Consider the following 26,685-nt stretch of genomic DNA (forward strand, 5'->3'; position numbering starts at 1 on the left):
TAAAAGTCTAGCTGATGCATTTTGGACCAACTGGAGACGGCCCAAGGAGGTAGCGTTCATTCCACAATACAGTGAGTTAAAGTAGTCTAAACGAGATGATATGAAAACATGAATTACTCTTTCAAAATCATGAAAAAGAAAGAAAAGGCTTCATTTTGGAAAGAAGACTGAGATGAAAAAACAGGGTCTAACAACTGAATTCACTTGTTTGTCAAGCTTCAGCTCACTGTCAAGCAAGATGCCTAAGTTTTTAACAAGAGTTTTGGCTTGAGATGAGACATGATGATCATTAGCAAATTTTGTGGGAATGCCACTAGGTGGGCCAAAGAATATAATTTCAGTTTTCTTTTCATTTAGATTGAGAACATTTGATGACATCCAGATTTTTACGTCCTATATATATATACTCCATCAGAGGGCCCAGGGAGATGTTACCTGAGCATTTAAGGGGCAGATAAATCTGGCTGTCATTGGCGTTGCAATGAAAAGATACACCATGTTTATGGAAAATAGAGCCCAAAGGGAACATATATAAAGAAAATCCTTACACTTGCCCATTTTTCCTGCTTCTAACACATCAACTTTGAGGACAAAATGTTCACTTGCTGCCTAATATACCCCACCCACTAACAGGTGCCGTGATGAAGAGATAATCAGTGTTATTCAATTTACCTGTCAGCAGTCATCATGTTATGCCTGATCGGTGTATATACTATATACAACCACTGTTTTTATGAACTCTAAGCACAAGAGTGTGCACATTCTTCAAAATGTCTCCTTTTATGTTCAGTGGGGAAAAAAAATCGCAGCATATTAGTTTGAAATGACATGAGAGTGCTTAAATAATGAAAGAGTTTTAATTTTGGTGAACTCTCCCTGTTAACATGACTGACATATTCATAATTAGTTTGATAGCTCTCTCGTTCCTACACTGTTCCAGCCTTCCAGTGGAGAGACGAGAGAGGGCTGGGTAAAGATCGACACCATCGCAGCAGACAAGAGTTTCAGCCGTGTGGAGCCAAGTCTACCTCACCAGTACAAACCTGAAAACGCACGGCGCATCAACGTCAAAACCCGCAGCTTTGCTCCTCTCACACGCAAAGGGTACGATGACTTTTTTGCCTTTCCCCCATCTCCCTAAAACGCTTGATGAATGATGGTCACTGTGTGCCGATGAAATGAGGATCCCCCTGAATATGGTCACTCAGGATCAAGCAATTCTGCTGAATAAATATCAGCCACAGTGTTAATATTTGCCATGATATGGTCTGAATATGAAAACAAACAACAGTTATTAGTCTGCCTGGTCTCAATGGATGTTTTGTTGGCTGATAAGCTTGTCGCCTGTCTCTTTTCATTACCCTTTCTCTTCTCTTTCTCTTTTTTTAGGTTTGTGTTAGCAATAGTAGACAGTGGAGCATGCGTGTCACTCATGGGTGTTTCCATATTTTATCGTCGCTGTCCAGCAACCAGTCGTTTCCTGGCCTTCTACCCGGCCACGCCCTCTGGGGCGGAGCCAACGTCTCTTGTTCCGGTGACTGGAACTTGTGTACCCCATAGCCAATCACAGGGCGGGACAGCACCAAGAATGCACTGTAACACAGAAGGCGAATGGCTGGTGCCTGTTGGAGGATGTATGTGTGATGCTGGATATGAGCCCAATCATAATGGCTCAGCCTGTTTAGGTGAGTCAACAAAAATCACCTAATGGTGGAAATTTTGATTCATCTCAGTGACTTCAATCTTTTGAATCCATTTCCCAAAAAGGTTTAGATTTGGCTAGGCCTGTTTAGGTGAGTCCAAAAACATGTAGTTGTAGGGATTTTGATTAATCTCAGTGACTCAAATCTTTTGGATCCATTTACCAAATAGATTTGTTTATTGATTCATTGTGATGGGATATGAGCCCAATAATAATGGCTAGGCCTGTTTAGGTAAGTCAAAAAACATGTAGTCTAATGGTAGAGATTTTGATTTATGTAAGTGAATCAAATCTTTGTGAATCAAAAAATTGTCCAGATCCGTTCACTGATTTGTTTAGTGATGGATTATAAGCCCAATCATGTTTAAGTGAGTCAAAATATGTAGTCTAATAGTTAGGATTTCGATTCATCTCATTAAATCTTTTTGTCAAAAAGATTTGTTCACTCATTCAGTAAGTGATGGGGTATAAGTCCAATCATACTCTGCGTGTTTAAATGAGTCCACAAAACATGTAGTCTAATGGTGGAGATTTTGATTCATATCAGTGACTCAAATCTTTTAAATACCTTCACAAAAAACAGATTTGTCCAGATTCGTTCATTGATTTATTCAGTGATGGATTATAAGCCTAATCATAATGGCTAAGCCTGTTTGGATAAGTCAAAATTTGATTCATCTCAGTGACTCGAATCTTTTTAAATCTATTTAGCAACAAGATTTCTTCATTGATTCAGTTAGTGACAGAATATAAGCCCAATCATATGGGCTCAGCGTGTTTAAATGAGTCAACAAAACGTGTAGTCTAATGGTATGAATTTTGATTTGTCTCAGTGATTCGAATCATTTGAATCTATTCACCAAAAAGATTTGTTCAGATTTATTCTCTGGCTCATTCAGTGACTGTTTCTGCAGGTTACACCAGTACTGTAAGAGATGGAAAAATCACTGAATCATTTACTAAACTGATTGGATAAAAAAACAATGTTGTTTGTGACTGAAACAATGCATTTATTAATATTTGCATGTGTATAATACTACTAAGAGACTCTAGATTATTAATATTTTCATGTCTACAATACTAATAAGAGTCTCTAAATTATTAATATTTCCATGTTTACAATACTACTAAGAGACTCTAGAAAAAGTCTTTAAGCATTTTTCTTTAAACGATTTCCCAACAAATTGTGAGTGCCCAAAAAAGATGGAACAGGAACAATGTATTGAACTGGAACATCCTAAGCCTTTGATCACTTGGAATCTGCTGTGGAGCCGATTTATTATTTACATTTATTTTTTTTACTTATGAATGTGTTTGATGCACCATTCTACAAGCCTATAGGTATGTCTAAAGGCAAAATGAAACGCAAAATAAATCAATGAATGGAAGTGAAGGGGAAAAAAACAATTTGTTCACATAAAAGATTATTTGAAAAACACATTCATGAACGAAGCACTGCTAATGTAGTCACATGGTTTCTGTACACTACACTTACATGAATGAAAGTATTACCCAGCTGGATGTATTTTTAGATTGCCCAAGGAACCCTAAAAATGAATTTTGACATTTAATTCACACTTCAACATGTCTATTAGTGACAGTAAAAAATCATTTTTTAAAGCAATTTTTAAAATTGACTTTTAACTAACTGTTGTCAACTTGATTTTTAGTGGATGAAATCAGTTCATCTCAAGTTCACACTGGTGTCCTATCAGAGTTTTCACAGCTTAGCATATATGCTATGAGTGTGATCCACTAACGTTTGACAAGCAGAATACTACTTCTAACCACCAGTCCCCTTTCACTCACCTTATCATTTCATTGTGTATGCGTCATTGTTGTGTCAGTTATCTCTGAATCAGAACTCTGCGGGCTCCCTGTCATAGTAATTATGCACAAAATTTGATGGACAGAAAATTACACACAGTGTATTCAGGCAAACGGGAAGGCGCCCATAAACACAGATCTAATTAAAGACACAAAAGACAAATGCTGCATTGCACGCACTGTGTTTTGTGGTTCCGAGATACAAATTTGTCTCCACAAGTTGGCTAACAAGGGGGTGTCCTCATTTAGAAAAATATTCAGAAGTTAAATGATAACTCTTTAAGTTTAAACTATAAAAAGTTTTATGTTAGGTATGTTAGGAAAGTGAAACTTCAAATGGAAATTCAATACTTGACTAAATAATAACTAGTGACAGTAAATACTTTTATGTTGTTGCAAAACTTTTTTTTTTTTTTTTTTTTTTAAATCCTAATCAATTCTTTTAAATACTTTATTCATAAAATAATCCTGAAAAAAAAAAAAAAAAAAAAAAATCAAGGCTTCCACAAACATATTAAGCAGCACCGATGTTTTAATTGTCATTTAAATAAGTGTGGGGATATAATTATTAAAAATGGATGTTGCTAGGCAGCTGGTCTTTATTATTTATAATTAGCTTTATATATATATATATATATATATATATATATATATATATATATATATATATATATATATATATATATATATATATATATATATATATATATACAATAAATGTATTTGTGGGTCAGGTTGTGTTTACATTGCACCTGAAATCAATTATACTGTGCCGACCAGTACCTGTGTGTTTGTATTCTCTGCATTTTTCTTGTAACTTTTTCAGCATAAATTGCATTTTCAGTAGTCTTCTTCCTTTTATTTTCTGTTGATTAGCTGATGGAAGAGAAGCAAATGGAGAGAGGATTTGAGAAATGTTAAAGACTTACTCATCTTTATCATCAACAAGTTCTTCCTTTCCTTCTATATGAGCAATGGAGTGATTAGGTCAGAGAGGAAGAGAGTGGAAGAAAGAGGAGCTGAAAGGCACTACATTCACTGAAAGGGGTTAATTTCTGAAGGCGATGCAAGTAAATCAGACAAGAAGTTTTGAGATATCTTGAAGACGAAAGTAGAGTGGTGGGGAGATGGAGAGAGAGTGAGGATAAGAGAGGGTTGTGACACATTTAGGTCACGGTGATGTAATGGCCATTCAGCTGAACAAGTGACAGAAACCACAGGGAAGAGGAGGGGGAAGGACAAAGTAGTGGACACAAGTTAAAGACTATAGGACTGAGATAGCAGAAATTTGTGATGTATTTTCTTGAGTCAGTGCAGCTGTTCCATATTTCATTTAGATATCGATTTGACTGTGTCACATTCAGCAGCAAACTGATTTGAATTTCTCATGTTTTGTCTCCTTGTATTCCAATCATGGCTTGGTAACTGAAGTAACAAGAATGTGAATTATGATTTATGTTCGGATTTTATGACCAATGAGATGACAGTGACCAGTGATCCTCAACATTTTATCGACTTTTTTCTCGAAATGTAACGACATTTTTCTCATAATTTAACAAATTTGTTCTTGTAATTTAACGACTTTTTTCTCGTAATTTAATGACTTTATTCTCAACATTTTATCTCGACTTTTTTCTCGTAATTTAACGAGTTTATTCTCAACATTTTATCTCGACTTTTTTCTCGAAATTTAACGACATTTTTCTCATAATTTAACAAATTTGTTCTCGTAAATTTAACGACTTTTTTCTCGTAATTTAATGACTTTATTCTCAACATTTTATCTCGACTTTTTTCTCGTAATTTAACGAGTTTATTCTCAACATTTTATCTCGACTTTTTTCTCGAAATTTAACGACATTTTTCTCATAATTTAACAAATTTGTTCTTGTAATTTAACGACTTTTTTCTCGTAATTTAATGACTTTATTCTCAACATTTTATCTCGAATTTATTCTCGTAATTTAACGAGTTTATTCTCAACATTTTATCTCGACTTTTTTCTCGAATAACGACATTTTTCTCATAATTTAACAAATTTGTTCTCGTAAATTTAACGACTTTTTTCTCGTAATTTAATGACTTTATTCTCAACATTTTATCTTGACTTTTTTCTCGTAATTTAATGACTTTATTCTCAACATTTTATTTCGACTTTTTTCTCGAAATTCAACAAGTGTTTTCTCGTAATTTAACGAGTTTATTCTCAACATTTTATCTCGACCTTTTTCTTGAAATTTAACGAGTTTTTTCTCGTAATTTAACGTGTTTATTCTCAACATTTTATTTCAACTTTTTTCTCAAAATTTAACGAGTTATTTCTTGAAATTTAACAACTTTAATCTTGAGATGGTTTTATTTTTTTATTATTGCTTGGCCCTAATCCTCTTCCGTAAATTGCTGATAAATGATACATGGCCAATAATAAAATACACTTTCTTCGTAAGTTAAATACGGAAGGCAGTCTGGCGGAAGCCAGATATTTAATTTCATAACTTGTTAAATATGGATTTTTATTTTATTTTATTTTTTTTACACAAACGCATTGATTCACTTCAGAAGGCCTTTATTAACCCCCCGGAGCTGTGTGCAATATGTTATGATGGATGGATGTGGATGGAGACACTTCGTTCAGCTCATACTCATTTGGTAACGCTTACTGCCAAGCTTGGATGCATCAGGATATTTATTAATATAACTTTGTGTTCATCAGAAAGAAGAAAGTCATATACATCTAGGATGACTTGAGGTTGAGTAAAGCTTGGGTTAATTTTCATTTGAAAGTGAACTAATCCTTTAAGTAATTTTAAATGCTACATAAAAAAGTGAATTTAGGCGTCACAACATCATAATGTGCAGTATGAAAATGGATATTAATTTTGAGATCTACTAAAGATTTCATTTAATAGTGTTATTAAAGATTAAGTTTAAGTAAGCATTAGGTGACAGAAAAGGTCATTTAATAAGGTAAAAAAAAAAAAAGTAAATAGGCATGTAATTAAATATCCAATATCTACCGACGTTGATAAATTATTTTTTTTTAACGCACACACACATATGTATAGTGAATTCCAACTTAAATATTTTCTGGACAAATGTGTTGATTTACAGTATGATTTGAGACTACTAGCTTTGAGCAAGTTGTGTGCTATAAAGAGCAAGTCTCAAAGCCCCCAAAGACATGACTGTTCTTTTGCTTTGATCTCACTTGTCCTTCAAGATTGTAGTCACTAAAGCACGACTGAGCAGATGAAACAATTACACCTGCTCATCCACACATGAAAACTTTTTTAGCATAGTGGACAGCTCAATGTCCATCTTTTCATCCCACGTGTGCCAAATATCAAATGTCATTTGTAGAATCTTCTAGATTCTGGCTATAGTTAACCTTTTGTTAGATTTTCTGGTGTTTATGAAGGCAGAGTGACTCATTTTCACTCCTGACAGACTAATATACTAAGCAGCCCTGAAAGGAGGGGTGATGTTGATTTGCTGTAAGATTTATATCCTCCAAGTTGTTAAGGCCATTCAAATAGCATTAAGGCACACTCTGGATTCCTGTCATTCAATCACTGGGGTGTACAATGACATTTTTTTTTTTTCATTTTGTTGTCAGTTTGCCCGATTCTCTGGGATGAAAAGGTCTCAGCCTCAGATGTCACGCCTACTGACTGTTGGCTGAATGTCTGATGCCTAAAGCACACAAAATGGGGAAAACCTCAGGAGTTTCAAAGTCACCATCTGATTCTACAGGATTTCTGGGAAATGTGTGTGTCTCATTCTTTAAAGGTGCCCTAGAATCAAAAATTGAATTTACCTTGGCATAGATGAATAACAAGAGTTCAGGACATGGAAAAGACATACACTGAGTTTCAAACTCCATTGCTTCCTCCTTCTTATATAAATCTCATTTGTTTAAAAGACCTCCGAAAAACAGGCGAATCTCAACATAACACCGACTGTTACGTAACAGTCGGATCATTAATATGTACGCTCCCAATATTTGCATATGCCAGCCCATGTTCAAGGCATTACACAAGGCAGGCAGTATTAATGTCTGGATGTGCACAGCTGAATCATCAGACTAGGTAAGCAAGCAAGAACAATAGCGAAAAATGGCAGATGGAGCAATAATAACTGACATGATCCATGATATCATGATATTTTTAGTGATATTTGTGAATTGTCTTTCTAAATGTTTTGTTAGCATGTTGCTAATGTACAGTTAAATGTGGTTGGGGGGGCAGGGAGCACGCGATTTAAAGGGGCCGCAGCCTGAATCGGTGCATAGTTAATGATGGCCCAAAATTAGTTAAAAAAATTAATTAAAAAAAATCTATGGGGTATTTTGAGCTGAAACTTCACAGACACATTCAGGGGACACCTTAGACTTATATTACATCTTGTAAAAACTGGTTCTAGGGCACCTTTAAAGTGTTAGTTCACCCAAAAATGAAAATTCTGTCATTAATTACTCAACCTCATGACCGTCGTTCATCTTCAGAACACAAATGAAGATGTTTTTGATGAAATCTCAAAGCTTTCTGTCCCTCCATTGACAGCTATGCAACTGAAACTTAGATGCTTTAAAAAGTACAAGACATTGTAAAAATAATCCATATGAATTGAGCGGTTTAGTCCAAATTTTCTGAAGAGACATGATCGCTTTATATGATGAACAGATTGAATTTAGGCTTTTATTCATATATAAACATTCAGGGTGCTTTCACACTTGGTTCGATTACCTGGACCGACCTAGAGTTCGATTTTGCTCCCCCCTGCCCCCACTGGACACATTATATTATTTGGGTCCGACCCGCGGTTCGTTTGCGTCATCAAACCAGTAGCTGTTTACTCCGTTGCTTAGTAACGACGGCGCAGGAGAAGGCGGCAAAATGCATAACGTTGCTCTCCTCACTTTCATATTTTTGTTTTTGAACCGTTGGTTTTGTTCATAACGACACTTGCCTCTATCTGCCGCGACTGTAGTACGGAAGGTGAGCAGAAATAAGAAAGGCTACACTACAGCTCTCTGCTTGCAGCACGTCAGTCACGCTCGTTGGGAAAGTGAGTGAAACACACGTACAAACAAACATTTTTATCAAATAATACGGCATTAATAGCGGTTCACTTCCGCAATTTGGTACGTTTGCATTCATATCAGAAGCGAACCGTACCGGAGTTCACTTGAACCGCACCCCAGACCACCCTTTTTAAGCAGACTCGGGTACGGTTCGCGGGTGCGCACCCGAGTTCAGAAGACCGTGTTCACATCATCCAAACGTACCGAACTCTGACGTCAATCGAACCCGGGTGCGCACCAAACGTGCTAAAGTGAAAGCACCCTCATAAACTCACACATCATTTGTTGTAAACAGAAGCTCAAGCATGTTTGTTTGATGTGTGTGAGAACCAATGAGGTTCATTGTTGCGTGTTACGCATCACATTTGAGCTTCTGGAAGAGGGTTTGTTCTCGTGCACCAAGCAGGTTCGGTTGAGCTTCTGTTTATGTTCGCTGATGAACGTTTATGTGAATTAAAGCCTAAATGCAATCTGTTCATCATATAAAGCAGTCAAGTCTCTTCAGAAAATTTGGAGTAAACCAATAAATTCATATGGATTAGTTTTGCAGTCTCTTTATAAACTTTTTGAACCGTCAAAGTGATAGTCGCATAGCTATCTATGGAGGGACAGAAAGCTCTCCGATTTCATCAAAAAGATCTTAATTTGTGTTCCAAAGATGAATGAAAGTCTTACGGGTTTGGAACCACATGAGGGTGAGTAATTAATGACAGAAATTTTATTTGTGGTTGAACTAACACTTTAACGGTCCACCTGGGAAAAAAACTCTCATGACACCAAAGACCCTCATGGAAGAAGAAAGCCATTGTATTTACAACTGTGATATTGAGCACCTATCAGGATTAACTAAACAGTGGATTTTCAAAAGTATGTGAAGTTCGTTGCTCCATTGTTGGCGTAAACTTGCACAACGTTCTTGAATGAATAGCTTATGCACACCAGTCTGTTATCATAGGTACATCTACTTCTCATTTTCACGGCCCTAAACATGACGTGAAACAAAACAAATTGTGATTGGTTGCTTTACATGATGGTCAGATGTCCTCTTGTGCGGTCCTTGGCAAGTGAAAGCTGCGATTGGGTTCAGATGTTCTGTCATGAGTCTGAAGGTCTTGCTCACTGATCTATATAGATCAGTGGTCTTGCTATGCAAGACTAGGTTGTTTATAATGTGCAGAGATCATCGTGATTGTGATGCATACATTATACTGTCTACTATTACTATAAATACAAACTCATTCTACACTGAACACAAAGTGGATAGTGTTAGGCACTTGTCAGTGAATAAAACTAAGTGGTGTATTTCTGTGTATGTTGATTATGTTTTGCCAAAAGAGTTGCCAATTTGTGTCTGATTTTTTTCTGTGCAAGCATGATTTGGTTTTATCATACTGCAAATCATCCACTATCAAATGATCCTCTGTCTCCGATGGGACATCCAGGAGCTTTCAGTCTCCAGTTTAGCTATTGCTGAACAATTTAATCAAAGGAAAACAAGCGTATTGTATAATGCCAGGAGCCAGCGGAGCATTACAAGCAAATAATTTCACATTAAATTAGATAATTATGGAGATTAATTAGAGAGAAATGTATTTCCTAGGGTGGTTTCTATAGCGGTCTGAGAAGCTCAGCTCAGACAGAAAGAGAGAGAGAGAGAGAGAGAGAGAGAGAGAGAGAGAGAGAGTACTAAATAAGTGCATACCTTTTTATGTCTCGTTTTTGAAGTTGTGCATCAGTCACTGTGTTTGTTGTTTGCGTGTTCATGTGTTTATGTGTGTTTGTGTTTGTGCATCTGTGTGCTTTAGTCAGAATGCTGCAAGCCAAATAAAGAGAATGAGAGCAACCACGAGAGGAAGAAGGAGAGCGAGAGAGAAATTGGGTCAGCGATCTAAATACCAAGTACGATGTCAACGGCAAATTATACACTCCACTGAGGTCTCTCGCTCTCTCTGCCCATTTGCTTTTACAGTTTTCCTTCATCTGAATCTTTTTTTCAATGTCTCTTTCACTGCTTCTCTGAATACAACATGCTTCCTAATTTAATTTTTCATCTCAGTTTTGTTTTTGTTTGAGGCGTGCTCTATTTAAACTTAACAGCCCCTCCCCCCAATGCCTTTAGCTTAATTCTCTCTTGATTTCTCAAACACGCACATAAACCTGCTCAAACCAACATACACTTTCAACATACACTTATATATAATATAATATAATATAATATAATATAATATAATATAATATAATATAATATAATATAATATAATATAATATAATATATAATATAATATGAGAAAAAAGAAATGTTTAAACAAAATTAATATTTTTATTTGGTAATGAAGTTATATTTGATTTGATATTTGAGTTTTCTGGTACGGCCAAGTGTATGTTTGTGTGTGTGTGTGTGTCTGTATAGATGATAGATGAGCAAGGACACATTAAATTGATAAAAAGTAACAGTAAAGATGTTTATAATGTTACAAATGATTTCTAAAATATATCACATTTTAAAATATTTTGCAGCAAAACCATGTGTTTTCAACACATAATAATGAAAACATGTTAAGACAATAAGGCATTACTTGGTCACCAAATAAATTTCATTTTAAAAAATATGAAAATATAAAATAGTTTTGTTGTAATAATATTTCACTATATTACTCTTTTATTGTATTTTTGATCAAATATATATATATATTCAAATTCAAAGATTGTGATTAAATTTGATAGAAGCCTGATAGAATAATCAACATACTTACTGAGTTGGCTGGCAGCATCCCAGCCAGGCCACCCACTTTGTCATGTGATGGAGAAGGATAACATAGTGTAAACAACATAATTATTAAATATTTCAAACATTTACTGCCAACACAGTGATTTCAGCCTCTTGAAAACCCTTAACCCCTTAACTCTGCACAATGGATACAGCGGCTTTTTCTCAAGAGGTCACAGTCGGTTTATCATTGTTTGTGGAAGGACACATCTCTGAGATAAAAATGACTATATGAAATTAAATTAATTAACTAAGTTGAACTAACAGTGAGCTATATGTTTTCACAGCATTTATTAACATTTGTTAATGTTAGTTAATAAAAATTTACATGCCAGTTCACAGCTCATTAAAGGGTTAGTTCACCCAAAAATGAAAATAATGTCATTTATTACTCACCTTCATGCCGTTCCACACCCGTAAGACCTTCGTTCATCTTCGGAACACAAATTAAGATATTGTTGATGAAATCCGATGGCTCAGTTAGGCCTCTATTGAAAGCAAAGCCATTCAAACTCTCAAGGTCCATAAAGGTACTAAAAACATATTTGAAAGAGTTCATGTGAATTCAGTGGTTCTGTCTTAATAATGTAAAGTGACAAGAATACTTTTTGTGCCAAAAAAAACAAAAAAAAACGACTTCAACAATATCTATATGGTCCAATTTCAAAACACTGCTTCAGAGCTTTACAAATCGAATCAGTGAATCGGAGTGACAAAGTCACGTGATTCCAGCACTTTAGCCATTGGATAGGAGATCTGAATCCCTAATTCGAAACAAAAGATTCATAAAGCTCAGAAGCTTCATGAAGCAGTGTTTTGAAATTTGCCCATCACTAGATATTGTTGAAAAGTCATTATTTTTATTTATTTATTTATTTTTTGCTGCACACAAAATTTTCTTATCGCTTTATAATATTAAGATAGAACCACTGTACTCACATGAACTGTTTCAAATATGTTTATATATTAAACATATCTCTCAATAGAGGTCTCACTGAGCCATCCGATTTCATCAACAATATCTTAATTTGTGTTCCGAAGATTAACAAAGGTCTTACGGGTGTGGAACGACATGAGGGTGAGTAATTAATTACATTATTTTCATTTTTGGATGAACTAACCCTTTAACTAATGTTAACAGATACAACGTTGAGGGCCCTATTTTAACAACCTAAGCACATGGTCTAAAGTGCACGGTGCAAATGCACTCAGGTCGTCTCCCAATCCACTTTTGCTAGTTCTAGGATGGGAAAAATGGTTGGCGCGCTCGGCGCATGTCTCTATTCTCTTAATGAGTAATGGGTGTGTTTTGGCCGTAACGTGCAATAAACCAACCAGATTTCCCTTTAAAAGCCTGTTGCACTCACGCCGTGGCAGATTCACTATTTACATGGTGGAATTTGTAAGCAGAAAAACTCTGAATGCTTCTCTAGCGAGGAAACAGCGAGGTTAAAGCACACATTCAGACCATCTACTGGACATGCTGGATTCCACCAAAGCATTTTTATCTTTATGCACACAAGAATAATCTTTCACATTGTAATCCTTTTATTTTTAATATTTGGCATGTTTGTGTGCTGCTGTGTGTGTAATAAGCAGAGTATAAGCGCGTTGTGCACTTGCCTATTGGCACATATTACTAACGCGCTCTTTAAATAACAAAACAAATATTGCGGCATTGATTAAACCAGGTTTCCATTGGTCAATGGCGCAGTCTATTTCAGTTGCCTCAAAATAGTAACGGGCCAACAATGCGCCTGAACACACCTCATTTTCAGACCAGCATGCCCATGGGTACACAAATGGGCACAAATGCATGTTATATTTAAACAACGTGGCGCAAGATAACTGCGTCAGGCTGAAACTAGCAAAAAACACTTGCGTCGCGCCTGCCGCCATATTGCACTGGGTGTATGATAGGGCCTAATGTGTTGTTCATTGTTGACTAATGTTGTGAGTTGTTAACAAATAAAACCTTGTTGTAAAGTGTTATCAATTTATATATACTCCAATGCCAGCCGTGCATGTCATAAAAATACCTTTTGTGTCTTCTGCAGATCAACAACTTCTGTTTCAAATCGATACCATCTCATTAATTAATAAAAAATCTGGGCCAGTTAATAATGCCACAGATGTGTTAAATTATTTTTTATGAGGAAACTAGATGCCTTGTGGCTAAATAGTGGCCGCTAGAGACCTGTGAGATGAGAACCTGTGATTGGCTGATGAGTGGGTGAATGGGGAGTGTGAATAGAAGAGAGAGAATGTTGAGAAGGTGTAGGAGATTGTCTGAGGAGTGAAGAAGGTTTGTAGCTAAAACCTGTCTTTTGTCACAGCTATAGGAGAACACATTGGATAATATCATCCAACCACATGAAAGATAGATGGACAATGCTCTCTTTCTTTTCTCTCACTACGCTCATCTTTCATTCGTCCTTTCTCACTTCTCACACTAGTGTTTAGGAGCGAATATCAAATCTGACAGACAAGTGAGAACATAAAAATCCTTTTAGCTTTTTGAAAACTGAAATCTCTTTCTTGCTCTCTCTCTCTTTCTGTCATTGAAGTACTTAAACTGTGTTATACGTGCCTGACCTGTCTATTCACATGGGGACTTGTAAGGACTTCAAGGCTGACAAGGATGAAATGGCAACTCTTAGCTCAACCGTAATTATGATAAAGCGTTAAAATGTAACAGGTTTTCCATGACAAAGCACTTCACCAAATCACAGCATTACTGTCACAAGTGTCATAATATGAGTTCTTCTGTGACTATGCGAATGTATTGTTTGATAAGCCTTATGCACTTGGACATTTCATTGTGGATTATGCAAGCATATTGATTCCCTGATGTAACTCATATTGTGTTTGTTGTGGTTTGTTCTGTGGCCTCACAATTGAAAGGATAGAGGTCATTGCTGAGCGTCAAGCTGGGTCACAATCGATCTCAAATGAAAAGGTTGACAAGTTTCACAGCTGCTGAGCATATAATAATATCCACTTGCAAAAGTCCAATGAAGCAGTGTTTTACGCAAAGGACTCAAATGAACAGTCAATCAGAGGTCACATGGTTGTGGCATTGGTTTTGGGTGGCAAGTGGTTCAAACGGCTTCAGAGCTGTCTTTTTCATGCAGCATGTTACGAAACCAGAAGCTCATTAAATTATATCCTGTCAGAATAACAACAATCAGGCTGAGTGATTTCCCTCTAACAATGTTTTTGCTCTTTGTTTTCTTGGTAATTATACATCCGACTAAATAAATCAAGTGCCTGTGAGAACAATAAACCTTGCTTATTAAATTTGCACCCACTAATTGAGTGTGTTTGAAACAAATTGATTTTCCAATTCTCTTTGCAACAGTTTACGTTTCAGTTGCCAGTCAATGCATCCAGTTGGATCATTATATTCCCCTTCTGTACTCGGCATCCAGTTCCTGGTGTAATTGACAGAATTCCAAAGCAGGAATCGGGCACTTTCCAAACAGCTTGAGCACATCTTGTGCAGTAATTGTAATGCTTTTCTTTCTTTTCAACAGCCTGCTCTATCGGGTCCTATAAAGCAGTGGCTGGCTCAGTTTCGTGCACAGAGTGCCCATCTAACAGCAGAACCAGTTCAGAAGGGTCTAAACTTTGTGAATGTCGGAGTGGCTACTACCGCGCACCCACCGATGCCAACACCACCGCCTGCACAAGTAAGAGAACAACCAGCTTTGCAAGGAGATAAGACAATGAACAATACAATGAATAGGAAATCCTCATTTATGGGTCAATGTCGTGACGGGTCTTTTTTCTTTTTTTTTTTTTTGTCCAAAGGCCTTAATAATAATAAAAAAACAAAGATATGACATCCAAAGTATGTAAGGTAGTACAACTAGGTCTCTTTTATTGAATCCGAAAGGTTTTAATTGCATTTTGCTACATATAAAGGTATTTTAAAGATTTTGAAGTGTCAAAAGGTCATTCGGTTTAACCGTCTAAAGGGAAATACAGCCATTTCGTTTGTGATTAAAACATCTTAAAAAGTAATTATTCTGGCATAATTTTATAACATCATATATCAACATAGTGCAAAATGGTATTAAAATTATGTGTAGAAGTCGTTGCTTTGTTATGAGAAAGAATGTCCAGAATAATGAATTTCATTGATGTCATTCGGAGTAACCAAAATAAAGAGACCATTTTGGATCAAGTCATGCTGTCAATGTCATGTGACAGAGTGTGACATAATTCAAACACCTGCAAAGGATCACATGGTCATTAAGCAAAGTAACTAACTCTCTGTTATAAAAATTATTTAAAATCTATTTAAAAAATTCATGTTTTCACTTGCTTGTACACATGTCCCGAAACATCAGGTCATTCGGTACAACCGCTATAAACATGGAAAATGTTGTAATATTTAATTTTTTTTTACTAAATATAAAATGTTTGATTGTCCTTTTGCTAGCTAGATATCAGTCTGTTAGCACTGTTCGAAAATATCGTCATTCGGTAAAACCGAAATTTTGGTTAAACCAAATGACTTTTTTGGTGACAAATTTTGTCCATCTTGTAAAAAATGACAAAAGCAGTGTTAATTGATTATAAAAACCACATAATCTCATTGTTAACACTTAATAAAACTTCAAAATGAATTATATCTCCTTTTTTTTTTTTTTTTTTACACTTTTAAAAACCTAATTTGTCAATGACCCTTATACACCGTCAAGAAAAATGTGTCAAAGAAAAATGTGTAAAACAGGCCCTTTAAAGAGGATAAATTTGTACCTTATCTACCCCTACAAGGTGCATTTAAGTACCTTAAGGTGCTTTTTCACTGTATGATATGACTTGGCTCGCTTTACTTTGGCTCGGTTTGCTTTTCCACTGCAGTTTAGCACCGCTTCAAAGTGGGTGGGATTAAAGACTGATTGTTATAGTTGTGCCGCCACCTTGTCTACTGACCACAATACAGCCATTACCTTTTTAAAGTTGCGTGCAACGGTCGTTTAAAGCAAGTCATTTAAAAAGCAAACAAATGATAATGCAATGGCTGTTGATGAGTATTTTAATCTAGGGGCTTTGGTGTCTCGTGTTGCAATTCCAATGACGACAATCAGTGATCGGCAGTGTTTACGCGTCACATTTTAGTATCGGTACGGCTCACTTGGAACCTCGACTGACGTGGTACTAAAAAAAGTACCAGGTACTAAGTTCTGTACACAGTGGAACCATAAGGAATAAGGAACGGTTAGTTGTACAATGTCATGTGGTGTGACTTACCCAGAACTTATTAATTGATCATTCATTTGTAAATAAATAAATAAAATATTTCTATATGAAAATTACATTTAAAAATTTTTGAAGATGATGATTAACATCTGTACTTATTTAAGTGAACTACAGTATCTGTGAACTATTTAAGGTCTATACAAAATATGTTATTACTTTTTACTTGATGGATACTAAAATAATTTTGTTGAAAATGGTAAAAAGTTTTTCAAAAACCAACATGAATACAAAGTACATTTTAAAAAATATTTTAAAAGATTTTCTTTTCTTTATTGTGGGCACTCATTTGTCATCAGCCCAATTATTAACCAAATTCCTCAAGTTTAAATTCTGTTCTGGTTTATAGAGGGTAATCATTAGAAGGTTCAGCAGCTGGTGAGCACTTAAAAGTGTTTGTGAATAACTGCAGGTTTCTTTCTCAGGCCCTCCATCAGCGCCGGTGTCTCTATCATGGGAGTATGAGAGTTCTGAGGGTGGGGTGTCTTTGCGCTGGAGACCTCCCACGGACATGGGGGGTCGGGGGGAAGTGTGGTATGGGGTGGTGTGCCGAATCTGCCCGTCTGCTACTAGCACCCCACCCAGCATGTGCTCCTGGTGTGGAGAGACTGTCTCTTTTTCCCCTTCTCAAACTGGCTTAAAGCAGACAAGAGTCACCCTCAAAAACCTGCTCACTAGAGTCACCTACCTCATCCAGGTAATTACGTACAGCACTTTGTTATAGACCAGGGGTGGCGAACGTCAGTCCTGGAGAGCCACAGTCTTCAACCCTAATCAAACACTTGAACAAGTTAATCAAGATCTGAAGGGTTACTAGGAAGCTACAGGCAGGAGGGTTTTTATCAAGGTTGGAGCTAAACTCTGCAGGACTGTGACTCTCCAGGTCCGGGTTCGCCACCCCTGATATAGACCCAGTACAGCATAGTACAGACAAGCAATTTTGGAATGTTTTCTGGATTGACTTGCATCATCACAAACTCAAAAATTGGATTTCATAGTGAACATCATACTTACATACTGATTAAATGAGTGCCTGATATAGGGGAGACCAGGGCACATGAGAAACCTGTTGTTTGATATTTTATATTTTATATTTTTGCTGGATCATGTGTGCATGTCATTGTTTTGTTGCTAACTTCCCCTGCTATTGATCATTGTTTCTTAAATAAATGGTTTTATAACAATAATAGATATTGATATTGGTAAGAAATGTAACTCGAGCAACAGATCAGCATATTAGAATGATTTCTGAAGGATCATGTGACACTGAAGGCTGGAGTAATGATACTTAACTATTACAGGAATAAATTACATTTTTAAATATATTAAAATAGAAAACGGCTATTTAAATTGTAATAATATTCCACAATATTACTGTTTTTACTGTATTTTTGATTAAAGAAATGCAGCCTTGGGGAGTGTAAGAGACAGAAACGGTTAAAAAATTGTGCCAACTCCAAACTTTTAAATGGTAGTACATGTTCCTATACAGAAATTAACCTAGAAAAATAAAACCTGCCCTGAGAAATATTTACTGGAGTAAAAAGGGTGATAACTAGCCCTGGTCTCCCCTATACTGCTACACAATGCTCGTTATCATGTCTTAATGCAGCTTATGTGCAGTAAGAGCATAGCTACAAAATGAGCTGTGTCTGATTTTACAGGTTCAAGCAATAAATGAAGTGTCAGCGCTGAGCCCTTTTCCACCTCAGTTCGCCAGCATTAACTTCACCACCAGTCAATCAGGTATGAAGAGCATGCAAGCTGGGTTGTTTATGTGTGTGCACCAAACTGTTTGCACAGAGTATCTATGTCTTACTGCATCTGTCTCCTGCCATCGCTGTGTCTAGACGTCCTCCACCCCTCTCTTTCTCTTCCTCTCCCCATGGTCGGCTCTTCCATCCAACACTCTTTTCTCTTCACAATATTTCATCTTCTGCTATCTGGACCCAGGTGGCTTTGGGTCACGATATGCTGTCATCTCATATAATGGTCAGGAAAGCAGCTAGAGAGACGGAAAGAAATGAAAAATGGAGGGAGGATAATCAATGTGGCAGCCCACAGAAACTTTGGAAACAAACGGTGCAATTCAGATGTCCCTCTCTCGCTGTCTCTCTTTTGGTTTTCTATCTTTAGTAGTAATTTAAGTTCAGATGGGTTCTGCAGACCTGTGTATGATGAGTTTATATAACTTTACCATTATTTAAGCTTTGGGTGCTGCTGATTGAACAGGATTGAGTCACCTATACATGCCCTTCCACATGACTGATTAACAGACAGAGACATTGGTTGAGACGAAGGGGGTCCGGGGCTGGGAAGAGGGTGGGAATGGAGAATGGTTAACTCATGACCTCATTAACACGGATGAGGCTAAAGCAATGTCTAACTAACCGTCAAACATGCACCAAAGCATGAAGTAAATGGCTTATATGTGAATCCACGTGTGTATTATCGCTCTATAATGCTCTTTATAATGAGGAAGGCATTGAATATCTAAAGCAGTCAGAGCAGTAGAAAAGTAGGTTGCCTATTATGAAGTGATGAGCCGCCATGTGGTCACTCTTATAATTACATGTTTGTGTCTCAGTGCCTTCTGAGGTTCCCATGCTGCACCAGTTGAGCAGATTTCAAGACTCCATCACACTGTCCTGGCCTCAGCCTGACCGGCCCAATGGTGACATCCTGGAATACCAGCTCCGATACTACGACAAGGTCATTACTGTTATTAAATGAGTAGAGCACCCAAAAAACATTGAAAATGTTTTTTATTCAATATAATTGACAATATGCACAGTTACTTCCTGGTTTTCATTTACTGCCAGCTTGAGCATTTCCGGTGAACTGTTAGTTACTCGCTGTAAATTGACACAAAACCATCAATGGATGACTTTTTAATGTTGTATTTATATTTTAATGCAGTTATCACACTTGCCTAATTTGCCAATAAAACAGTTTTATTTATAAAGACAAAGCTAATGGGAACGTTTGAATAAGAAATGCGTTATGTAATTAGAAACACACATGCAAAATGTCTCCAGCACTTCAAATGTTTTTTTTAATGTGATGACCAAAAACATTATTTGTTCATCCTTCTAAGATTGTCCCCATTTGTAAAACCAAACATTTCAAGATGTAGGAAATCCAACATTTGATAGAAAACACTTTTATTTAAAAATAAAAAAGACATTAATTACCATGATAACCAGCAGATGGCGGCAGAGGAGCATTTATTGGCTCATATTAAACATTTCCTGTAATAGTTTTTCACTCAGCTTCGCTTTTGAATAAATATTAAACATTATAAAATCATTAGATTTTAAGAATACCTTTTTTCAAGGTGAAGTGTGAAGTACTCGCAAAATCTCATGAAAAACAATAACTTTTCTTGTGAATGAATTACACAGAAAACGGGCACCACGTTCTCCCTTTGTAATCACAGCAGCTGTTAGTCAGTGCAGCGCGAGCTCTCTTATTTCAGCACACTTGTGAAAACTCACATTTCATTCAGTGAAACTAACTAAAGTGTGCAATAAATCTTTAATTTACAGTGTGTTGTTGCTTTTTTTCTCAAGAAAGTGTGAAAACTCCTTAGCTGAGGAGGAACACTGAGGGATGCGTCTTTTTAATGTCGTCTTACGTTTGAATAACTAAATTAAAACTAGACCTATTTAAGTGACTATATTCTAATTAGAAACTAAGTATTACACTATTTATGCTGTTAAAGTTACCTCAGGACATTGAAGATACTGAAAACACCAACAAGTGACATCTCACCGGAAGTTTTCCAGCTGTTCTTAAAGGGTTAGTTCACCCAAAAATGAAAATGTTCCCATGATTTACTCACCCTCAAGCCATCCTAAGTGTATATGACTATCTTCTTGTAGACTCCTATGCTTAGTCCTCCAAGGTTTATAATGGTTGTGAATGGGGGGCCGCATTTTGAAGTAAAAAATAATGCATTCATCCATCAAGAAAGTAATCCATACGACTCTAGTGGGTTAATAAAGGCCTTCTGAAGAAAAATATACATATTTAAAACTTTATAAATTCAAGTAACTGCGCAAGTCGATTTGCGCTAAATGAGTAATCCTCTGACGCAATATATGACGAAGGATGTAGGGAGTATCATAAGTTTAGACGTCTCTCGTGGTTCAAACAAATAGGGCTGGGCAACAAACTCAAGCTCCTCTTCCCTTATATCAAAATCTTCTGAAATTTCTCTTTAAAAATGATCGTTTTAGACTTATAATCTGTGACTGGTGATTTGTTTTGCTCTATTCTCTGCGCCTCCACGTTCGTCATTACATGTGTGTCAGGTCAAAGGATAGTCTTCCGATGTGAATCGACTTGCGCATTCTACGTACAGTCGTCCGCCGGAAGCTAGTCATTTTAATTTAAGTTTTAAATATGGATATTTTTCTTACAAAAACGCATCACTTCACTTCAGAAGACATTTATTAACCCCCTGGAGTCATATGGATTACTTTTTTTATGGATGGATGCATTATTTTTGACTTCAAAACGCAGCCCCCATTTACAACCATTATAAACCTTGGAGAATAAGGATTAAGGATATATTTAAATATATCTCTGATTGGGTTTGTCTAAAAGAATATAGTCATATACACCTAGGATGGCTTGAGGGTGAGTAAATCATGGGATAATTTTCATTTTTGGGTGAATTATCCCTTTAAGAACGTTCCGTGAATTTGGTCAGTTGCATGGAAAAATGCGACCAGTACATTCCTTTTGTGTTTTACAGCTTTGAAATTATGTCGTTGTTAAATAAAACGAACACTATTAAGTTTTTGTTAATTGAATTAAAGATGAAATAAAAAAAAAGATTTATATTTGATGAAAAACTTACAACTTATAACACTTAACTTAGCCTTGGCAACTAACTAAAACAAGTTCAAGTAGTAAAATTATTAAAACTGAAATAAAAATAAATTAAAGCTAGATGACAAAAAAGCACATAATACTGAAATAAAACGGTAAATGACACAAGGGTGAGTAAATGATGACATCATTTTCATTTTTTGGTGAACTATCCCTTTACATCAATATAAAACATTGTGTATAATGTGTAAATAACTTCAGCAAATAGATGGCCCTTATTCTCACAGAGTTGGTTGTTTCTCTCTCTGGCAGGGGTCTGATGAGGACAGCGCTGTGAGCGTCTTCAGTGAAACAAACACAGTGACAGTTGGAGGCCTGATTCCAGGCTCCATCTATGCCTTCCAGATCCGTGCTCGAAATGAGAGAGGCTACGGGCCCTACAGCCACACTATTTACTTCAGCACCTTAGCAATGGGTAGGCCAAAAATATGTTATGTCACACATAATTTATCATTCTAGCCAGCATATATGCAAGCTTACTCATATGCTATTAACTTTGCAGCCTCAGTAACAATGGTGTCTTCTAGTTGTATATTTAGTAAAATTGCACCTTAGAGGATAATTACTGATTATGCTCTTCAGAGTTCATTTCTTTTCATTTTTTAGTCTGAGTATAATAATTACAGTATAATGAGAGATGCCATTTTTCTTTACTAATGCTTCAGTACGAAATGCTTATTGTTCAGTAAGCATATGACCTATGCTTAGGTAAATATATACACTAACTTTTACATGAAATACATAAAATTTTACAACATCCTAATGTTATCATCTGCAAACAATAAATCTAACAATTTAATCTTTTTTTTTTTAATTAATACTTTTATTCATCAAGGACATATTAAATTGAATAAAAGTGACGGCATGTTGTTAAAAAAGATTTCACATAAATGCAGTTATTTTGCACTCTATTCATGAAAGAAACCTGAAACAAAAGTTTCCACAAAAATATTTTCAGTGTTGATAATAAGAAATGTTACTTTAAAACTCTTACCCACCCCACACTTTTGAACAGTTTTGTGTGTGATTTATAATATTTTTTTTATAAAATTATATTATGTTATTATATTAAAGTTATATTAAATTATATTAATTTTTTTTTAAATAATTTGGTATTGCCATTTTTCACTTTGTAGAGGAACAGTCAAAACAGATTCAAAATCGCCTGCCCCTTATGATCGGATCAGTAATGGGCGGAGCAGCATTTCTATTGGTTGTGATAGCGATCATCATTGTGTTTGTGTTTCGAAGGTAGGTAAATCAAAACCCTTAACCACAGCTATTGTGTAATATAATATATAACCTAAAAAAGGACTGTTTATTGCATATAAAATTACAAAAGAACATAAGTTATTGTGTCTGAGTTATTCCATCTTTTTCCACTAGTAAAAGGAGAGAGAGCCCTTATAGTGACAGACTTCAGAGATACATGAGCAACAGAGGTGAGAGCTTAATGTCTTTCTGTGAACTAAATTTGTGTTTCTGTTCTCTAACTGTCACTACACATGAAGAGAAAAAACACACTAAAGTGGGCTGTATTCAGATTACTTTGTAATTATTGCTATTATGTAATAACTGTGTTTCAGTAAAGTCTACACCACAGTTAGGAGGGGTTTGTGAGAATTTCTGTATTTTGACAACGGGTGATAAATGTGTCAGTAGTTTTATGTTTGTAGTGCTGACTGTGGTGGACATATCTGTGGTAATTCTTTACTCAGTCTGAAATCTTGAGTGCACACTGGCAGCATGTTTGTGACAGAACCAGTCATTAGAACATCTCTGTGGGTGAAACCTGAAATGTAAAGTGGATGTTATTTCATTCAGGTGGGGTGAAATATTATGTGGATCCCTCTACTTACGAAGACCCCAGTGAGGCAGTCAAAGAATTTGCACGAGAAATTGACCCTGCTCACCTTAAGATTGAAGAGGTCATTGGTGCTGGTTAGTACATGTGAATGGTACATTTCCAGAGTCATGATAACATTAAAGGATTGGTTCTCTCCAGAATGAAAATTTCCTGATAATTTACTCACCCCCATGTCATACATAATCTTCATGTCTTTCTTTCTTCAGTCGAACAGAAATTAAGGTTTTTGAGGAAAACATTCCAGGCTTTTTCTCCATACAGTGGACTTCAACGTGGACCAACAGGTGGAAGGTCCAAATTGCAGTTTCAATGCAGCTTCAAAGGGTCTTATCTCCAAAGTGACTATGTAATGTATGAAGTCATGGATGCACATCGAGAGCTAGTGCAAGATGAGCATTTGTGGTTGAAAAGTATACATTTTTATTTTTTTTAGAAAATGACTGATCGTTTCACTAGATAAGACCCTTATTCCTCATCTGGTATCGTTTAAAGCCCTTTGAAGCTGCACTGAAACTGCAATTTTGACCTTCACCCCATTGGACCTTGGTGAAGTCCACTATATGGAGAAAAATCCTGGAATGTTTTCCTCAAAAACTTTAATTTCTTTTTGACTGAAGAAAGAAAGACATTTTGGATGACATGGGGGCGATTAAATTTTAATTCTGGAGCGAACTAATCCTTTAACTTGACATAAAAAGTAAAAATCAGATAAAACAGGCATTATGGATTCTATGACTTTTTTAGTTCCCTTTCAAGGGAACTCGCGCTGAGTAGTCGCCATGGGAACGCCTCTGCGTGATGTCGTCATGAAGCACGTATGAAATCTGTCCAATCAGGTGACGGAACGTCATAGGCATCACTGACCAGGAACTAAAGCCATCCCTAACACACTCACATTCAGCTTCTGTGTCTTCAGCAAGCGCTACGTGTGATCTTGTCTGACTTATTTATTGTTGTCTGTCTACCATCATTCATTTGAAAGTTATTATGGCGAGTGAACAGCAGCAGTTTAGGAAGTGTGTGCACTCTTGCCCTCGTTTCATTACGGGCGGAGACACACACAACCTTTGTGTTGTTTGTTTGGGAGCGCAGCACGCTCAGGCAGCTCTCGAGGGGGCTGCCTGCGAGCATTGTGATCAGCTCCCACTGAGAGCGCTGCGTTCCCGCCGAGCCCTCTTCAAGGAGAGTGGCTCGGTTTGCGCGCCTCAGGGCTCGGGCAGGGCGGTGTCTCATGTCCTGGGGCTCGCAGATGGATCTAGCAGAGGGGTGTGAGTCGGGCCCAGCCTTATCTCAGCCCTCATCTGCTGGATCCGTTGTGTCAATTAGGAGGCAGGAAGCACACGTTGCGGTTTCTTCCGCTCCGGTTGACACTGTCACATTAATGGCGTCTAGTTCTGAGGAATTAGACGTTGTTAGTGTGGCAACGGGAGAGACCGAAGCCTTGCCACTTTCCTCTCCCACGAGCGAGGAGCTCATGGAGATGCTTACTCACGCTGTCTCCTAGCTCAACATCGATTGGCCAGCCGAGAAGCAAGAGCATCAATCCCGCAGTAAGCTTGATGAACGCTTCCTACCATCAAGGGCTGCTCAACCTCCACATCGGCGCTACCATTTTTTCCCGATCTCCACACTGAGGTGTCGAGATTGTGGAAGAGACCGGTATCTTCCTGTGTTTTCACCCCTCAGACATCCACTTACAGTAACATGGCTGGAATGAGAAAACACGGGTATGGGGCGATGCCAAGAGCGGAAGAGACGCTTGCAAGCCATCTCTCTCTGCAGGCGGCGTCGTCCCTCAAAGCCCCCACATTGCCCACTAAGCCGCTGAAAACTACCTCAGCGTTAGTGGGCAAAGCGTACTCGGCAGCAGGTCAGGCAGCTGCATGCTTGCACACTATGGCTATTATCCAAGCATACCAGGCTGACCTGCTGAAGGATTTGGGCGATAGTGATGAAGTAGGGGCGGAGTTCATCCAGGAACTGTGTCAGTCGACAGATTTAGCCCTCCGTGCCACTAAAGAGACGGCCAAGTCCATCGGCCACTCCATGGCAGCTCTAGTGGCAATGGAGCGTCATCTGTGGCTGAATCTGTCTGACATTAGGGACAAGGAAAAGTCCTTTCTCCTGGATGCCCCACTTAATCCTTCATGGCCTCTTTGGTGATGCTATCACCATGGTCACCGAGAGGTTTCAGGAGGCAAGGAAGCAAGCTGCTGCTATGCAGCTGTTTCTTCCTCTCCGCACCCAAGTCCCTTCAGCTGCTGCGCGGAAGCAGCCGAAGCCGAGTACAAGCTCCTCGCACATTCACAGGCCAGAAGCAGAGCATTGCTACCCGTACTCCCCCTCCGAGGAGTTGGGAGTCAGAGTGGCACTCTCAGCCGAAGCTCCCATAGGGCAAGACAGACCTGAGGGCTGTCATTGCTGCTAAGAGCGCTTTGGCAAAGAAATCGTGATGCCAAAAGTGTCAGGATCCTGAGGATGGTCCCCTCCGGAGACAAACGATGTTCACCTCTTCCATCAGTGCCTGTGAATCTTCGGCGTCCTCAGGGAGGCGCTGTTATCCCCGCTGTCAAACTGGGATGCAATAGCTTCTCGCATGTCACCTGAGGGTGGCGCATTTTCTCTGCAGTCAGCCCAGTTGTTCCCTGCCGGAGCTCTGCTTCAGGGCACTGTACTGGCTGCCCATATAACACCAAAGGCCAGCCTCGCGAGGCTGGTTCCCCTAGTAGATTTTTTGTCAGAGTGGAAAAATCTGTCAAAAGTATCTCAGTGGGTCCTGCACAAAATAGAAAGAGGGTACCGCTGTACGCATTTCCCCTGATTGCGCTGCTCCCAGGAGTTCTGGAGAGAATACGCGGGGACGGGGCCCGTCTAATATTAATAGCCCCATTCTTGCCGGCCCGAGTATGGTTTTCGGACCTGATGTCCCTTCTCGACGGGTCTCCGATGGAGATTCCGATCAGGAGGGACCTTCTCTCTCGGGCAGGCGGTCTGATTCTGCACCCCCACCCGGAGTCATGGATGCTGTGGGCGTGGCATCTGAGGGGGCACAGCTCATAGATTCCGGTCTCTCAACTGAGGTTGTTGAGACCATATTCCAGTCCAGAGCTCCCTCCACGTGGAAACTATATGCTTTGAAGTGGAGATTATTTACTTCCTGGTGTGAGAATCGTCAGTGGGATCCTGTTAACTGCCTGGTTAGTGCAGTTCTGGATTTCCTGCAAGAAAGATGCTCTTCAGGGTTATCCCCCTCCACAGTAAAGGTGTACGTG

General features: G+C 37.7%; 1 protein-coding gene across 1 annotated transcript in view; it reads left to right on the forward strand.

Moving 5' to 3' along the window:
- The window catches only part of ephb6 (eph receptor B6), a 70,593-nt gene that overhangs the window by 29,673 nt on the left and 14,235 nt on the right, over nucleotides 1–26,685 (forward strand). The window contains exons 4-13 of the mRNA XM_067393380.1: nucleotides 941–1,104; nucleotides 1,390–1,685; nucleotides 14,916–15,071; nucleotides 17,073–17,344; nucleotides 18,312–18,393; nucleotides 19,235–19,359; nucleotides 21,799–21,961; nucleotides 22,683–22,797; nucleotides 22,933–22,988; nucleotides 23,371–23,487. Of these exons, the coding sequence (XP_067249481.1) occupies nucleotides 941–1,104; nucleotides 1,390–1,685; nucleotides 14,916–15,071; nucleotides 17,073–17,344; nucleotides 18,312–18,393; nucleotides 19,235–19,359; nucleotides 21,799–21,961; nucleotides 22,683–22,797; nucleotides 22,933–22,988; nucleotides 23,371–23,487 (1,546 nt within the window). The remainder of the gene's footprint in view (nucleotides 1–940; nucleotides 1,105–1,389; nucleotides 1,686–14,915; nucleotides 15,072–17,072; nucleotides 17,345–18,311; nucleotides 18,394–19,234; nucleotides 19,360–21,798; nucleotides 21,962–22,682; nucleotides 22,798–22,932; nucleotides 22,989–23,370; nucleotides 23,488–26,685) is intronic.

This window comes from Chanodichthys erythropterus, chromosome 2 (genome assembly GCF_024489055.1).
Source record: "Chanodichthys erythropterus isolate Z2021 chromosome 2, ASM2448905v1, whole genome shotgun sequence".
Lineage (NCBI taxonomy): Eukaryota > Metazoa > Chordata > Actinopteri > Cypriniformes > Xenocyprididae > Chanodichthys > Chanodichthys erythropterus.